At 47.2% G+C, this 17,908-nt stretch overlaps 2 protein-coding genes across 2 annotated transcripts in view; both read left to right on the top strand.

Annotated features, from left to right (window-relative positions):
• The first annotated feature begins 1,089 nt into the window (after positions 1-1,089).
• SLC22A7 (solute carrier family 22 member 7) lies at positions 1,090-15,707 on the top strand. Its single transcript, XM_015620291.3, has 10 exons — positions 1,090-1,593; positions 4,034-4,137; positions 8,116-8,270; positions 9,651-9,819; positions 11,563-11,680; positions 12,513-12,622; positions 12,710-12,924; positions 13,419-13,527; positions 14,878-15,084; positions 15,262-15,707. Exons 1-10 carry the CDS (start codon positions 1,216-1,218, stop codon positions 15,323-15,325), a joined length of 1,629 nt encoding a protein of 542 aa, XP_015475777.1. The 5' UTR covers positions 1,090-1,215; the 3' UTR covers positions 15,326-15,707.
• Positions 15,708-17,481: 1,774 nt separating this feature from the next.
• TTL (tubulin tyrosine ligase) overlaps positions 17,482-17,908 on the top strand; it is a 28,373-nt gene continuing 27,946 nt past the window's right edge. The window contains exon 1 of the mRNA XM_015623058.2: positions 17,482-17,758. Within this exon, the coding sequence (XP_015478544.1) occupies positions 17,602-17,758 (157 nt within the window). The 5' untranslated portion in view covers positions 17,482-17,601. The remainder of the gene's footprint in view (positions 17,759-17,908) is intronic.

Below are 17,908 nucleotides of genomic sequence, written 5' to 3'. Positions count from 1 at the left end.
GAGCAAGCTCTCAGCAGCTCCACTGCTCTACTTCTTCAGTTGTAGCCTTTGCAGGGTGCTGCCCCTGCTTGCTGTGTGATGCTCTGCCCCTGAGCTTAGGACACAACCTTCTGGGATGTGTTATCCCATGGGCCCAGCCTGCCCAGAGCTCTTGCTGCTAGGGAAGCAGGCTCATTCTTGTCCCCAGGTGTGAGGAGGGTGTGAAGGGACTTGCAGGAGAAGGTCCTGCAGGGACCCCAGGCAGAGTCAGCCCCTTCTCCCACTGCTTTGTATTTAACTGCCCCAATCTCATCCCTAGCCTGTGCAGCAGAGGCAGCAGCACCTTTGGCCCTGTCAGGTGTTGCAAATTCACTCCTTTGGCTGTCACATCAGTCCCCAGAGCACACCAGCACAGGGCTGGACTCTGCAGAGTTTGTCATGGCCCCAAGAGTGACAGGTGCATCCTCTCTTCCTGCCAACTCTGCAGCTTTCATCAACTCCTTGCCTCCTTCCCTCCTGGGAAAACACCTTTCCAGGTGGAGAAAAGGACTTTGTGGGGAAACATTTTAATTCTTTCCATTCTTTGCAGGGCACAGGTGAGCAGGTGGCTCTCAGCCACCTTCTCACCCCAAAGGACACACCTCCCTGCTTGCATCCGTCCTGAGACACATCTCCCTTGCAGGCAGCCTCTCAGCCAGCTCCAAGGGCATGGCTTGACACAAACCACACCAAAACACACTTAGCTGGTGCTCAGCAGCCAAGCTTGGTGTCCTTGGATGCCCTGACACAGTGGGACACCCCTGCTCTTCCGGAGGCCTCTGTCATGGTCCAGTGGGTCTGGCTGGTGACCAGCTCACACCAGGCAGAGTTTGCTGCAGAACCTTCACATGAGAGAGTGCTTGCACAGTACTCTCCCCACAGCCTCCCTTGCTAATGTAGATGTCCCTCTCCAAAACCACAGCAAGAGGAAAAGACTCCAAAAAGAGCAGGTGTCCTGCGCTGGGTCCATTTGAAAGGGATGTGTTGTGGGCACACAGAATAATTTCTTTGTCTATACCCTAAGTAGAGAGTTCCACTGTGACTTTTGACACCTTTCAGCAAGGTCTCAAAGTCCAAAGAGGTGTCTGTATGAAAAGCCATGGGAAGTTGAGCTCCAAGAACAGAGGCTGCTTTTCAAGCTCATGTTGCTGCTCCTTGGTACATAGCTGCTCTGAATGAGCAAACTCCACAGGAAAGATGAAATTTGAGGATCTCTTGCTGGAAATTGGGGGCTTTGGCAGATTCCAGATTTTGATTTTGGCTATCCTCTGCCTCCCAAGAATCAACCTTCCCATGCATTTCCTGCTGCACAATTTTCTTGCTGCTACCCCTTCTCATCACTGTGCAATTCCACACCAAGAGGCATTTGTGAATCTCACCATGGAGGAAGTTCTGCTCATCAGCATTCCTCGGAAGCCTGATGGCACTTTCAGCTCCTGTGAGATGTTCTCACAGCCTCAGTTTCACCTGCTGCTCAACTCCTCTCTGCAACCAGAAAACAAATCCATCATCCAGCCCTGCCAGCACGGATGGGTCTATGACCACTCGCAGTTCACCTCCACCATCTCCACCCAGGTAATTCCTGGCCTGTGATCCAGCCAAAATTGAAATTAGCTCTGTGCTTTGAGGAGAAGGTGGAGAGGTGTTTGTTGAGTGCACAGAATGAGAGGGGAATCTGTGCATTGTAACCAGTGGACATGACCTATTCAGAGAAGATGTCCTGGGAGGGGGAAGCTCTCTGAAACTCAGTATTAGGAGTTAACATTTATTAATATTATTTTTGTGAGCATTTCCTCTTGCTTAGATTAATGCCAACATTTCTCATTATAATTATCTTAATTTCTCCAGATGATTGAGAGATGTGTGAGGGAGTGAGGTGGCAGGGGAAAGACACAGATACAGGATTTTCTCTGTGTGGGCCACATGGCATTTGCACAGGATTGCATCCTGTCAGGGTTTCATATGAGCTCTTGATTTCCTTTCTTGGTTTTCCAAACACTTTATAACTTCTACTCCCTTGGCCACCCCTCCTCGCTGATCTTCACCTTCCTCCTTTTCTCCCCAGGGTTGTGCTGCCTCTCTTTGCTTACCACCAATATCTCTCTGCCAAATCAAATGTTCTCTCTGAGGGTCTTCCACTGAGATGGAGCTCATAACCAGCTCTAACCTTAAGCCTGCAAAAGATCCCTGCCCATCAAATATTAACCACCCCGCTTCTGAAACACTTTTCCAGGGCTAGCAGTGATACCTCTGTGTGTTAATGCTTTACTTTCCTTGGAAAACAGTCCAAATCACACAAGGTCTCAGGGAAAGGAAAATCTGGTCAGGGAAAAAGGGCACAGTTGGGTTAGAAAGATAGTGCTGGTTCTCTCAGTGGGAGCAGGGACAAGCCTTAGCCTAGAGCTGATGCTTCCTCCCCACACTCAACCACTCCTGCTTTCATCAGGCACAGAGGTGAGGCTCGTGTGTGCACTGGGTCTGTATTTCTGCTCTGGACTGGGGAGAAAGATGTGAAGCAGTCCTGAGGGAAAAGGTAGAGGAGGCACTGCAGTATGGAGCCTCATGATGCTGCTCCCCTGGGCCTCTGGCCTCAGGACCTGTTCAAGGGACTGGGGCTTTCTCTGGAATTCTGCTTTTGTAGCAGAAAAGGTTGTTCAAGATTTGGCTGGCCTCATCAGAGAGGCTGCAAGTCTGGGTTGATGATTAAATTTTGTAACATTTGCACACAGAGAAAATTAACTCTACATTGACATCTTAAACCACAGCATTCTCTAGAGATCAGCGATATCTGCACTTTCAAGAAAATAAAATTATGTTCATATGTTCAAACCAATGCCTCAGTAAGAAATCAATAGATTAGTACTAAGAGCAAGTATTTGACCTTACTTCCCCTCTGCCCTCCTTCTTTCCTGCACAGACAACTTCCAAGAAAACTGGTCAGGGCAAGAGTAATTGGTTATCAACACAAGATTCCCCAGGGCTTGCTGAGGGTTGTGACAGCTCACTGCAGTGGGACACCCTGCCAATGCCCAGCTCACCAGGGCAGTCTCAGGGGCACAACAGAGGGAGCTGGGGGAGATTTGCACCTGGGCAGGTCTTGCAGAGGCCAGGAGAAGAAAATGGGGAAGTCTCCATGTGTGGTACCCTGGAAAGTTTTCTGCTGCCCAACCCTGTCCTAGGGGTGCATCAAGCACAGCATCACCAACCACTCAAAGGAGGGGATTGTCCTGCTCTGCTCTGCACTGGGGCAGCTTCACCTCAAGTGCTGGGGGCACTTTTGGGCACCACAATATAAAAGAGACATTCAGCTATCGAAGAGCATTCAAAGGAGAGCCACAAGGATGGTGAAGGGTCTGGAGAGGAAGTCATAGGAGGAGTGGCCAAGGTCACTTGGTCTGTCCAGCCTGGAGGAGACTGAGTGGAGAATTCATTGGGGTCCTCAACATCCCCACAGTGGAAGTGGAGGGGCAGACACTGATCTTTTCTTTGTGGTGACCAGTGACAGGACCCATGGAAATGGCCTGAAGTTGAGTCAGGGGAGGTTTAGGTTGGATATCAAAGAAAAGTTTTTCACCCAGAGGGTGGTTGGGCCCTGGAACAGACTCCACAGGGCAGTGGTCACAGCACCAAGCCTGACAGAGCTCCAGAAGCATTTCAATGCTTTCAGGCACGTGGGGTGACTTTTGGAGTGTCCTGTGCAGGGCCAGGAGTTGGACACAATGACCCTGATGGGTCCCTTCCAACTCAGCATCTTCTACGATTCTGTGATTCTATGAAGTGTTCATACAGAGGTTGTCACAGTGGGGATGGATAACTGGGACTTTTGTAAGATGCAGCTTTCCATTTTTCAGGACTCTGGCACTGTCTGACGTGCAGTTTAGTGCAGGATTCCAGCCCTCCATCAGACTCAGCAGATGCAAACTTCAAGATACAATGTCTGACCAGAGTGAAGGAGTGTGAGAAGGCAGCAGAGACTGAGCTGGGCACTAAGTGTCATTTTGGCCTTGTGTTTCAGTGGGACCTCGTGTGTGAGCACCGTGGGATGAACCAGGCAACAGCAACCTTCTTCTTCATCGGCGTCACGATGGGTGCCATGGTGTTCGGGTACCTTTCCGACAGGTTTGAGCCCCCCCAGGCTGCTCCTCCCTCCGGGGCCTCAGCTTCACAGAAAGAATTCCACAAACTTGTGCCCTTCAGTAGGCAGTCAGAGGGGTGGGGAAAGGAGAAAAGGCAATTGCAAAGGCAGAATCCAGCCTCTGGTTTGGAAATGAGATTCAAGCCATACTGGGAAGCAATGCAGGGAGTAAACGCTTCCTGGATCAGTGAGCCAGTAAATGCTTCCCAGATCAGAGAAGCAGCTCTGGCCTTGGCTAGGAGTCAGATGCACTGCTGACTGTGGTCAGAATTGCTCCAGGAACAATAAAAAACAACAAGAACAAAACCCAGACTATAAGACCAGTTTCATAAAAAGAAAACTGTCTAAAAACGGAGAAAGCTGATTGATACAAAGCTAAACAAAAAGCCTAAAAGAGTTAACTCCTTTCAAATTATACACCAATTGGCTAATGATACCCAAGTGAGGGGCTCAGAGCAAATGCTTGCCATAGCTCAAAAGAGTCTCCAGCAAGCACAATTTGACTGCCATTCCTAGAGAATCAGGGTAAAAGAGATTCTTTACAAGCAGGGAGGTATTTATTCTTCAAGGAAGAGCTGAAGCAATGAAGAAAACAGGAGTAAATCTGCTCTCTCTGATTAAATGTTGGGGTGTGACCATATAAACCTGGAAAAAATAAATCCAAGTAATAACCTAGAAAGGTCATCAGTTAAGAAACTAAATATTTTCACAAACAGCAAAACCAGGAAGCCCATCAGAGGACAGAGAGTCCAGGCACGCAGTTGGGATGTGCTATTCCCTGTACACTATTCATTACTGCAAAACTGCTTCCTGATTTCCTTCCTCTGGGAGGAATTAGAGTACAGCAAGCTGCAAAATCACTGCAGAGGGGAACCTGAAGTGTGAAGGACCCTGAGACTTTAGTGCTGCAGCTGAGAATTTTCACATCCACATCTTTACCCATTGGTATATGGGTATACTTTCACAAGGACCCAAGACACCTGGCTGATTTTCAAACTGTGTGCCTTGGCTTTGTATCTGCAGTAGTTTTATAGCACAGCTGGAGGGAGAGAAATTGAGAATCAAGAAAAGGAGCAGGACAAAATATGGCAGAAAATAAGGTCTCACAAGGTAGCACAAAATGAAAAGTAATTTGTTTCACAAATGGATTGTGAGGGGGAAGAGCCAGCAAAGGATTAAGGCATAAAAGGAGCATCTGGAAATAAAAAGACTGTAGTGTGAGACATAAATGAGTCTGTGCTCACAGTGGGAGAATGTGTAGAGGCAGGTGTTGGAGCTGGAGCTTTGAAATAAGCTGACAGAAGAAAGCAGAGAGAAATACACCAGAGGAATTCCAGTTAAATGCCAGGAGCAGGGAGACGTTGTCCAGGAGCCCTACAGCACCCTGGGGATAGAAAAGCTTTAAAAAGGTCTCCAGATGAGATCTCAGGAGTGCCAGGCAGCCTGACCTCTCTCTGCACCAGGCAAATTGGCAGAAACTCCTCTGAAAGGTGGAGCCAGAGCCCCAGGGGGAGGTAGGACACACCAGTGAAGAATCAGCTGAGTTTTGCCAAAAGAATCAAGCCTTACAAATGTACAGGATTCCTCTGCATCGATCAACAGGCATGTCAGCAGAGGAGACACCATCTCAGTCTCCTTATCAAACACTCTTAAGATAAGCTGGTCTAGGAGAAGAAGGAAGGTCTCAGCATGACTAAATAATTAAAAGCCAGGAAGAAGAGAGGAGATGCAAGTGCTCTATTATGACAAGGGAGGGGCCTGTGCTTGGATTTTTGTGCTATTCAGTACATTTATAAATAATCTGGGAAGGGAGCAAGTGGGGAGTTGATGCTGAGTCTGGCAGAGATGAGGTCCAAGTGTGGAGACTTTGCAGAAGCTAAAGGACTCTGTGACTGGACGAGAAAATCAGAAGAGAGGATTTCAGGGCAGATTATTAATCTAAAATAGAGAAACAATTTAAAGTTCTTGTTTAAAATGGAGGCTCTGAGTTGACCACAGCTACTCAGTAGGACGATTTTGGCATTATGACAGATAAACACAGTTTTGCTCAAGGCCAACACAGCAATGAGTAGTGGCTAGGGAAGCAAGAGGAAAATTAAGAATCATTAGGTTAAACCTCAGATGTCACCCCCCACATCTCCCCTATAATCCTTTTAAAGTCGACTTCTCATTAGAAACCTTTCTTTTCTATGATAAAGATGAGATCCCACTTCTTTGGGCTAACAGTGAGGCAGAGATTTCATCTCTGGTGCTCCAGAGGTAAAATTATCTGGCATTTTGCTACTGTTCAGGTTCAGTTTTTTTCTAAACCATTACAGATATTTGGATTTGAGAACTACTCTACTGACAAATTTTACCCAGGTAAACCCTGCAAAAACCTTCACTGTGAACAAATGTATGCAAAAATACATATATATTGTTTCTGTTATTGTCTGCTCTTCTCCAAAGACTCCTTTTGTACCTTGTCCTTGTACTGAATTGGTTCAATGATGCTTTGGCAGACTTCCAGATTTTTTATGAAAATGGCTTTTTTATTAATTTTTATGCTTGTGCAGCCTGCTCCTTTTATTGAATTTTCTGCAGTCTTTCAGAGGCTGTGCTTTCCTACCACTCTCTTTGAAGACAATTTTAATGGCATTATTTCTAGCAGCCTCCCTGTATCCTGCAGTACAATCCTGCTTGCTCACTCCTGGGTTTCCTGGGAAAGCAATGTGCATTAGCTGGGAGTCCAGTAATGGCTCCTTAAATAGCTGCCTTGAGTCCTGCAAGAAATATTATGGTTTGATATCCTCCTTACTGTATTTTCAAGGAAAATCTTCATTTAAAAAATGTATCTTCTTTCTTGGGCAGTTATCCATTGAAAACCGGATCCAGCTCTGGTGGGTTTCTGGATGCTTCCTGTTCTGACCCAGAGGCATCACGGTGTCTTTTGCAAACTGTCTCAGCATAAATGTCAAAGCAGATCTGGCAAACTCCCTAAACCCAAGCCACAAGTTGGGAGGTTTTGTCATTTCAATCATCAGCTGCTGAATGAAGTAATTTTTTATTATTTTTGGGAATGTTACTGTGGCATTATGTCTTGGCATGCCACTTTTTCCCCTGGAGCAGTCATTCCTACACCATCCTTCTCAGGTGGTCACTGGGAGAGCCCTAATGTCGGGATCAGAGCAGGATTTGGGTCCTTGTGGACTGAACATCACCTGCTGGCAGGCTTAATCTAATATTGCAGCTTGAGCCTAAACTTCCCTAACATTCAATGCTGATGTTCATCAGGAGACCAACACCTTGTGCTCCATTTTGGTTTTTAGATTTTCATAGCTTGTGTAGAAATACGTGCAGACATATTTCTCTGTCTCTGAGAGTGTGTGTGTGTTTATATACATATTCATTTGTGTGCATTTGATGCTTTGTGTTTCTCCACATTCTCCACACAGAACTCTGGACAATGGGGTAAGGAAACGCCAGGGGAGCAACATCCTGGCAGATTCCTCAGGAACTCCTTAGGATTTCAGGGAAATGTGCACATGTGGGCTGACAACTGGATTCCTTTTGTTTCCTTCCAAGGAGCAGGGTGAAAGTGTCATGGCTCTGTCTCCTCCTTGAGAGTGGTGGCAGTGGTCAGTCCTGAGTAAACCATGGGAGAAGGACACTGAGGGAGCAGGGTGTGACAGCAACACGGGATTTCAAGCTGGCATCACTGCTTTGGGGGGTGGTGCTGGCCAGGAGAGCCAGATTTGTTGTTCTCAGCAGTGCTGGTCTTTCCACTGGAGAGTCCCAATGTTTATGGGGCAGGCATTGCATGGGATTGCACCACTGTGCTACCAGCTTGATCCATAGCCAATTCCTTCTCTCCAGGATGCTGCATCCTTTAATTTTCCTCTCAAATCTCTGGTTTGCTTGTTTCAAGCCCTGCTCCCATGACAGGTTTCCAGCCACTGTAACCCAGCCTGTGCTCGTGGCAGGTTCGGACGGAAGACCATGCTCCAGCTGTCCCTCCTGTGCTCCGTGGTTTTTGGGATGCTGAGCGCCGCCTCCGTGTCCTACACAATGCTGGCCATCACACGGACCCTCACTGGGGTGGCCCTGAGTGGCCTCTCCCTGATTGTCCTGCCTTTGGGTGAGTCTGGGGGGGGTTGTGGCTGTCAGGGGGCTCCTGGCAGGCAGTGTGTGGGAAGGGACTTGTCTTCCAGGCAGGGCAGACTTGGTAGGAACAGGTAGGAATTGCCATGTGTGCAATTCTATTACAGAATATCCATCTTGCAAGGATTCAAAAATTACAATTTGCTGTTAGTCTAATAAATACTTAACAGTCTACTCAAAATACAACAACCACTTGTTAGTATTTCTGTTGCAACAAGCTACCCAATTCCTGTCAAGTATCATCAGTAACACAATAAGAACCATATTCCAAAGTCTTTGCCCCTTTCCACTCATAAAAAGTTCTCACCTTTCAAGCACACACTGTTAGGACCATTCAGCAGCATTACCCTGTCCTCAGCACGAGGATGGTGTGTCATTTGCAGGGTGTTTCTACTTTCCCAGTTTCGAGTTTGCTCACAGTTTTCCTAAGTTGCCAAACTTCATTTTACAATGAGAAGAACTACCAAATTTTTTTTTTTTAAAAAATCACACAGAGGTAGGCAGAACTGAAGCTGAAGAATTTAGGTAATTACATAATAAAAACAAGCTTCAAATTTCAGGATATCCAGTAAACTACCAGATAATTTTGTAGATACAGTTGGGACATTCTGGGCAAAAAGTGTTGTACCCAAGAATAAATAACAGTTGCAGAAGAAATTTCCAGGATTTTTGCAGATCTAGCCAAAATCAAACTAAAATGGCTTCAGTACTGGAAAAGCCCACACAAGAACTGACTAATCCCACGGCTTGCTGTGTTTGTTTATTGTTGTAAAGGTTGATTTCTGCAAGTCATAGTAGAGCTTGGGAGGGACATTTCTGATTGTTAGAGGTTGTAGCAAGATGTCCAAACCTTCAGAGGAAAACTGGCTTTTAGTTCACACACACAAACAAGGAGATCCCCATCTGGCTTTACACATGTTCTACTGTCTGCTCTGGGTGAACAACAATTCTTCACAATATACTTCCTTAATCTGAAATAATGAGTGGACAGTGGGAAATTGTGCAGACAAGATGTTTAGGGGAAAATGGGCTGGTTGACAAAGAAGACCAATTGAATGCTATTGAATGAAATTAAAAGAACTTCATCACCAATAGTAGTTTTAGCACTGTTACTTAATACATGTTCATCAGTATTTCTTTTCTTAAAGTTTTATTTTAGTGACTTACAGCTTTTTAATAGCTTAAATAGCTGTGGCTGAATATTTTAAATGTTCCAAATATTGTCCAAACTGTGGAACTTTGTGAAGGAGAAGACCAGGGATGTTCTCTTGCTTTGCCCTTGTTAAAAAGTTCTGCAGGCCCTCCCTTCCTGGAGAAGTCCTGCATATCCCAGCTGAATGCTGCCTCCTTCTTCCAGGGATGGAATGGGTGGACATCCAGCACCGCACCTTCACCGGGATCCTGTCCAGCATCTTCTGGAGCGTTGGGAACATGCTGCTGGCCCTGGCAGCGTACTTGGTGCGGGAATGGCATTGGCTGCTGGTGGCAGTGACAGGACCTTGTCTCCTGAGCATCGTCTGCCTGTGGTGAGTGCAGCCACCAGAAAGGAAGCACACTGGGATTTCGCTCCTCTTCAGATCCTAGGATTCTCTCAGCAACCTCAGGACCAGCAGGACTCATCTGTGTCCTGTACCTCGATTGCCCAAGCACGGCAGCTCTGGAAAACTGGAGTGGCCTGGGTTTCATCTCTCCAACAAGGCCAGGAGTCGAGGTCACAGTTTTGGGGACAAGGAGGAGGCAAGGCATTTGGATGACAGCTGGAAGCAGGATTTGGTGCTGCCAACTCTGTCAGACATGGCTCAGAGTAAAGAGATTCCAATAAAGGAAGACGCACACAGATGGAGGCTTTAATCTTTAGTAAGCCCAAGATAAAAAATTTATCCATTCTCTGTCCACACCTCACTGGGAAAGATACTTTTGGTAAAAAATTTTCCATGAAAGCCACTGACACCTTCAGGCTAGGTCAGGTTCATTTATTGCTGCACTTCCCAGGGCTTTTTTCAGTTGTGTAAACATCTGATGGGCCAAATACACCTGCTTTCTATGGGCAGTTTTCCCCCTGTAGCCTTATTTAAGAAATACCAGACATCTCCTGAGTCTTAAAATGGGAGATGGTTAATTTAATCAAAGAAATTTTAATTTTTCCTTTTTTTTTTTTTTTTTTTTTTCCCATGCAGTCATACAAACTAGAATACAGAGTTGATTCACTGACAGTGTAAAGAGTAACATTTGGTATTTCACCAATCAAGTCTAACACAACGAAAATACATGTTCTGCTGACTTTTTTAGTTCAAGTTGTTTTGCTCTCTTTCTAGGACAACCAGCCATAAAAAACTGAGTCCTTGGAAGTGCTGAAATTCACAGATGCATTTGGACCCACCCTTTTCATCATAACTATTTGATTTTTCCTCTTATGTTACTATCTTTTATGGAGATTAGTTCTCCAACAAATTATACTCTAGTCTTCAAGCACCCATAAGGTCGGTGATTGCAGAGAATTGAAAGTCTCTGAAGTATGGAATTAAAATCTAATTTAGCACTCTGTAGATATTATTGACACAATGTCAGACCTCAGTGGAGACATTAGACAACCAAAAGACATGGTATTACTCTCTAGAGACAGTGGCAATGAGTGCAAAATGCCATCTTTCCCTCTTTACATTTCCCAAGGTTGTAAACTTGCAGGAAGGAGATGAAAACTTTCAATAAGACCAATTCTCCAAACATTTTTACTCTACACATGATTTTCAATTCCCACTTGAACAGTGACAACAGTTGCTCATTAGTCTTACTGTAATCTTTTTTAGGGTACATGAATCACAATTGTAGGGATTGTAGGGATCTGGTCTCGGACCATTCTAGTGGGACACTCCTATGTGCATAAGACTTTGATTATTTTGAAAACCAAATTATTTTAGCAACTAACAAAGTATGTATAGAGCTCACTGAATCCTTTCTACATTTGGTTTTTAGTATCTGACAATTTCAAAGTTTAAAGAGTCCTAGAAAGCACAAATGTGTAAATAAACACATAAATAAACTCCCTGGGACCACTTTGATTTATAAGAGTTTGAAATTTCAACCAGCTCAGCCTTAAGGGGTAGAAGAGAATGTCCATGTCAAAAGGGTGGCCCACCTCTCTTGCCATGCAGTACAGTTGTTATGTTTAGCTGAGGTGGAAGTCTCATGGAGAAGATGCCAGAGCCATGTATATGGGGTGGAAATCAGGCAGCTCCAACAGGAACAGTCTCCTCTCCTTGCACCTGCAGGTGGGTCCCAGAGTCTGCCCGGTGGCTCATAGCCAAGGGCAAAGTGAAGGAAGCCCACAGGCACCTGCTCAGATGTGCAAGAATGAATGGAAGGAAAGACTTTGCTGTCTCAACAGAGGTAAGGAACTGGAGATCCAGACACACGTTCTTCTTTTCCCTCTTTGTCTCTCTATATTTTACTTCTGTTTGATACCTGGAGCAATGCTTAGCCTGCAGTGTAGAGTGTGGGGCATTTTTCTCTAGAAAGCAGAAACTCACCCCTAAAGATAAAACAGCAGCTCAGCACCCATAAGGCCACAAATCCCATCCATTAGGTGGAGTGGCTTTCCACTCATTTTGGTCATGGCAAGAGGCCTGAGTGGACTGGACACTGGACTAAATAAACAGTGAGTAGAATTTATTAACTCTGCTGGTACTTATCCCTCAATCAATTGCCAAAAGGCTTTTCGGACAAGTACTCTCTTCTTCTTTACAGGTGGGGCTCACTTCTCGGTGCCAGACTTTTTAGGTATTCTGTATTTATATAGGTAGATGGATAAATAATTGCTCTTTAAATGAATGCAGTCTTAAGAACAAAGCACAAAGCTCACTGTTAGCTCTTCATACAACAGCAGGCAGCCACATGGGGAGGAGCGTGGAACTGGCCAACACTGACTTTTCCATCTGCCATTTCACTACAGACCTATCTGATACATGGGGCATGTAGGTGAGAGGGAAGAAGGAGCCATGAGAAGAAAAAGAGGTCTAAAATAGCAGGCAATCTGTAAAGTTGCAGGAAGACATTGCCTCTGACAATGTATGCTCAGAGAATGGTTCTGCAAAGGGAATGTATGGAAAATCCAGGGTGGATCTGAAGCTAGGAAGGGAAAGTCCCTGGCCTGTCTGGGGTTTCATGTCTGCATCCTAAAGGTGCAGCAGCTGAGCTATTTCTTTCTTTCCATCTCTGCCAGGCCCTCACAAGGATGGCAACAGACAAAAACATGGGAGGGAGTTACTCCTACATCAGCTTGTTCAGGACTCCAGTCCTGAGGAAGATCTCTCTGTGTTCTGGTGTGGTGTGGTAAGCACTGTGACTTCTTGGCAGGGAATTCATCCTGCAGGTCCCAGAGGGATTTCCCTCGGTCCCATCTCCACCCGCTCCTTGCAGGTTTGGTGTTGCCTTCTCTTATTATGGCATGAGCATGAACCTGACTGGCTTTGGGCTCAGCATCTACCTCTCCCAGTTTGTCTTCGGGGTCATTGAGATTCCAGCCAAGATGGTCATGTACGTGCTGGTGAACCGAATCGGCCGGCGGCAGAGCCAGGCGTGGACACTCATCCTGACCGGACTCTGCATAGGAGCCAACATCGTCATTCCCAAGCGTGAGATGCTCTTCAGCTCTACACAGTACTTGCTAAGGGGGGAGGGAGTCCATTTTGTGCAATGCTGGAGAAGGAGAGCCATGGATTTGTCCATGGGCAATTCTGTGTAGAGAAGTCCTCCACCTGAAGGGTGTCTGTCAGACAAGGTCACTAATGTGGGCTAACCCTAATATCTGGTCACAGCAGGTGGTTTCCAGTCACTGTCAAGTGACTGCTGAAGGGTCCAGCAATGGCAAGACATAGTGCCTATCTTAATTATAGGCTTTGTCCAGTGGGAACTGTCAGGATTCATCAGTTCATCTCCCACTTGTCATCAGTTCAGCTCCCACTTGGGCTAATACTAAACCTACAGATCCAGCCTTTGGAGACAGCAGCTCCAGGGCTATGAAGCTCCCTGTTTTTTCTGTGGGAGGACTGAACCTTCCCCCTTCTTATACCTGGAAGTTTCTTCCTAGAGGCAGCTCATTGTCATAAATGCCTTTTCTTTCCCCCAGGCTTCACCTCCCTGCGTTCAGTAGTGGCCATTATGGGCAAGGGTTTTTCAGAAGCTGCCTTCACCACTGTCTTTTTGTACACCTCGGAGCTCTACCCCACCATTCTGAGGTAAGAGGTTCCACCCACCTGAGCACACCCCCAGGGCCTGGCTGGGGTGCTGCCCTCAGGCCTTGCCCATCAGCACAGCAGGATGTGCTGATGACTACACTGCAGCACTGGCCCCTTGCCTCTGGAACTAGCAGGTTCTAGGGATTTCATATACTCACAAGAGAGAGGCAAAAAGCCATCCTTTTTTTTTTTAAACCTGTGTTGTGGGTGGTTAGGTTGTGCTGAGAGGAAGATGAATGGAAAGGTGAGGAGTATTCTGTGTGAGAAGATCTTTGCACTCCATAAAACACCTGTGCTTAGTAAAGGCTTTGTTCCCTGTGATAATCTGTCAGGAACTGTTAAAAGAACCTGAAAATAGTAACTTGAAATACCAAGTTTTACAAGGGATGCATACTACAGCATTTTTGAGAGTCTTTTGGACACTGGATTATATTAAAGCAGGGATTAACCAGCCTTCCAGGAAGAAAAACAGAGTTTATTTGTTACCTGGGTAATGGTAACATAACACCAGATTTAACATTTGCATAGGTTGAGATATAGCTAAGTCTGGTGGAAGGAACCACCTCACTGATTTCTTTGTGCAAGTCTGAAAAACCCCTCATGAATCACAGCAGGGCTTGTGGCTTACTTCACTTCTGTCCCTTCCTGCCCAGAGTACCCTCCTCTGCCATTTAGTCCTTTAGCTTTCAAAGGTTTGTTGCATATGGGGAATGATTCATATTTAAACCAAAGTGGTGACACTGATCTGCTACTTTTTACCTCAGATCAGTTTGTATCTTTCATGCTCAAAGACATTGACAAAGACAAAATATTTGGTTCCTTCTGCAGTACTTATTCTGTATATGCACAAGCAGGTCCTGGGATCCTTGTCATCAGTGTGAAATGCCACTCATCCCCTCAAAATTCAGTCTTATTTCTGATCTCCTCTCCAAAGTCTCCTTCCTTGGACCAAAAGTGCTCACAGGTATCTCTAGTGCATGCCAGCTGCCTAGAAGTACCTGGGACAAGGAGGAACTTGGATTTGCTCTAAGCAGATTGGAAGACTCACTTGTTTTACTATTAGAAAATGCTCTCAGGGTTTTAAAGTGGAAACAGCTTTAGCGCAGGTATCTTAATGTGAAACTGCAGCTTCTTTCTCATAATAGATGTAAATCTATTTCTCACAGCAGCTGCAGTTGATCTCTGGGAAATATGATGATTTTAGGAATATATGAAGAAAGAAAAGAAAAAAGAGGAAAAAGCCAGGGAGAAAAAAACCTCAGCACTTAGAGAAAATTGCGGGGAAAAGGGCAGAGGTCTGACATGACACAAGTAGTCCTCTCTTTCCCATGTTGGTCTGCACCTTTCCAGGCAGAATGGGATGGGGTACACCTCCTTCATGGCACGCCTGGGAGGGGCCCTGGCCCCGCTGGTGTTCCTGCTGGACGAGGTGTGGTGGTCCCTGCCCGAGGTGACATACTGCGGTGTCGCGGTGTGCAGCGGCGCCGTGGCCTTTCTGCTCCCGGAGACGCTCAATGTGCGCCTTCCCGAGGGCATCGAGGACGTCGAGAAGCCACAGTGAGTCACCTCCATCCTGCCCTGCACATGGGTTCTGACGAGGAGAGGGGACATCCCTCTCTGCTGCCTGCAATTCCCTGTCTGTGGGTGGTGGGGAAAGAAGGGACAACCCAGTGGTGCTGTTGGCCTTCCAGCTTTTTTGTCCATCAGCCCAAATATGATTTTTTTTCCTTCCAGAGTAAAAGTGCCACCAGAAGTCAGTGCTCCCGAGGGCATGCCGCTGCAGGCTCTCCTGAAGTGAGGGACCCAAAGGGACAGCCATCGTGTAGGGCTGCACAACTGAGTGATGGCTCTGATCTGCCAGGGGAAGAGCCTTTATTGCCCACCCATCTCACTCCCAAGGGAAGTGGAACTGAGGACACTGGAGGAAGGAGGCAGATCAGGACACCAGCTGGTGAGCTGACCCACTCTGTAGTGTGGCCAGCAGCAAGGATGCAGAGGTCTAACAGGATGTGGAAATAAAGGCACCTTGTGCTAAACTCTTCCAGTCTTTGGCCTTGTTGGACTTTGACCTTTTAGATGATCCGTGCACAGCCTTCCAGAAAGTACAGTCCATTGGTTCATACACCTCGAGAAACAATGCAGCAAGAAAGACAATGAGTGTGAATCATGCAAACCCAAATAAACTCTAATAAATCTAACTAGGTGGTAATTTATGGTTTGTTTTAAACCATAAACTGTAGGTCTGGACAGTTTTCACACTCAGGCTCAAAGCCAGCAAAAAACACATGCAGGAATCCCATTGAGAATGGGTTAACTGCAAGCATTTTCCCTACATACACAAAGAAGAAAAAAGCTTTCTCATTTAAATCTAGAGTGTATGCAAGAAATATACTTCAAGCAATGGGGGAAAAAAACCTCACAAATCCCAAATACAAAATCCACCTTGCTACAGGAAACTTTGCATGGAATATTGAGTAGTTCATTATTGGACTTCATTTTGCTTATTGGTCTAACACATTGATCTTAACTTTACAGAATGTCTTTGCCTCTTGTGCTTAATTATGCAAACAACAGAGATGAGCCACCAAATCATCTATCAGATGAAATTATCTATAAATTTGGAATCCTGATAAACAGCTTGTACCCAAACTGGGAAGAGGGAATGGCTTCAGGATCTGAGTCCCAGGTGCTCTGTGACTCCCTGGGCTGCGAGGTGTTATAAGCTAAGCCGTGCACACTGTGAGGAGAGCACACACTGAAGATGCATCTGAAAACAGATGCAGAGGCACATCCAATCCTAGGTCCAAGAGCACCTCCTAGTAGAAATAAGCTGCCTGAAGAATTTTTTTAGCTGCTGTAAGACAGCAGCTATTTTTTTAATTATTTTTTTTTAGCCATGAATCACTTAACACCTTACCTTGTGGTCTTAAAAAAAGGAAAGGCAATGTGCAGATCATGACCAATCTGTGTTTCCTTCAGCAAAATGGAAATATATATATTCCAAGATATATATAATATCTTGGAAATATATCATGATTTATAGCAACCAGCTGGAGTATGCAGTGCTGATGTCATTACTCATACAGTGTCTGTAGGAAAAACAGGACACTAACCAACTCAAAACCTCAGAATTTTCATTATTGATCAGTTTGTTAAGACAAACCTTACTTGTGGTGGGGAGAAAATCTGACTTTCAGAATTTGAATTTCTGAGTTATCTTTGGTCTGCTGCAGGTTTGTTTGTGAGGAAGACAGAAGTGATGCTTACAAACAAGAAGACCTTTTCACAAACAGAACGACCAAACTAGGTAGCAACGTATGAGAAGAATTGATTTGAAGAGTCAAATAGGTTAGGAAGGAGATCTGGCTCAGAGCTGAGCTGCATCCCCGGGACTCACGGCTGGGTGTCCGAGCCAAGCAGCGGGGGCCCGCCCGGAGGGAGGGTGAGCGTCCCCCAGGGGCCTCCAGCACCGGAGGGGAGCACTGCTTGCAGGCACCAAGCCTGTGCTGGGAGACAGGGGACACCCCGGCCGCTGTCACACCGCTGTCACACGGGGCCGGTGACAGATCCCGGCCGGTGACAGATCCCGGTCAGTGACAGACCGGGGCCGGTGATAGATCCCGGTCAGTGACAGATCCCGGTCAGTGACAGACCCGGGCCGGTGACAGATCCCGGTCAATGACAGATCCCGGTCAGTGACAGACCCGGGCCGGTGACAGATCCCGGTCAGTGACAGACCCAGGCCGGTGACAGACCCCGGCCGCGCTCACACCGCGGAGCGCTGGCCCGGCCCCCAGCAGTCGCATGGTCCCGCCCCCGGCGGCTGCACGGCGTAACGGGGCGGGGAGGAGCAGGAGCAGGAGTCGGACCAGGATCAGGATCAGGAGGGCGGTTCTGGTTCCGGGTCAGTCCCCGCCTGGGCAGGCTCTCGGGCGGTGGGCGGGGGCGGCGGCCCCGGCCATGCGGAGCCGGGCCGGGCGGCGGCGGCCGCGCAGGGCCCTGCCTGGGCTGCGGCGGGGCCCCATGAGCCGCCGGGGGTAGGGCGGGGAGCCCCTTCCCCCCCGCCCCGCCACCATGTACACCTTCGTGGTGCGGGACGAGGGCAGCAGCGTGTACACCGAGGTGAGCCGGCTGCTGCTGGCCAGCGGGCAGTGGCGGCGCCTCCGCAGGGACAACCCCCGCTTCAACCTGATGCTGGGCGAGAGGAACCGGCTTCCCTTCGGCAGGCTGGGTAAGCGTTCTCCCCGCGCCCGGCCGCTCCCTTTTCCCCTTCGGTCCGTGGCTGCGGCTGTGCCCTCCCCTCCCCGGTGTCCCCCGCCGCAGGGCAGCGGCCCCGCGGGTCTCCGCAGCCTCTCGCCGCCGCTGCGGGCGGGCCGCGCCC

The sequence above is a fragment of the Parus major genome, chromosome 3, assembly GCF_001522545.3.
Source record: "Parus major isolate Abel chromosome 3, Parus_major1.1, whole genome shotgun sequence".
Taxonomy (NCBI): Eukaryota; Metazoa; Chordata; class Aves; order Passeriformes; family Paridae; genus Parus; species Parus major.
Note: the sequence above shows the minus strand (reverse complement) of the source record. Positions and strands in the feature narration are given on the sequence as shown.

Excerpts from the sequence above, each read along its gene's own strand:
- SLC22A7 (XM_015620291.3), top strand. The coding sequence starts at position 1,216 with ATGAAATTTGAGGATCTCTTGCTGGAAATTGGGGGCTTTGGCAGATTC. Across the intron at positions 11,681-12,512 it reads ACTTTGCTGTCTCAACAGAG|GCCCTCACAAGGATGGCAAC; the intron begins GTAAGGAACTGG and ends CATCTCTGCCAG. Across the intron at positions 12,925-13,418 it reads CAACATCGTCATTCCCAAGC|GCTTCACCTCCCTGCGTTCA; the intron begins GTGAGATGCTCT and ends TCTTTCCCCCAG.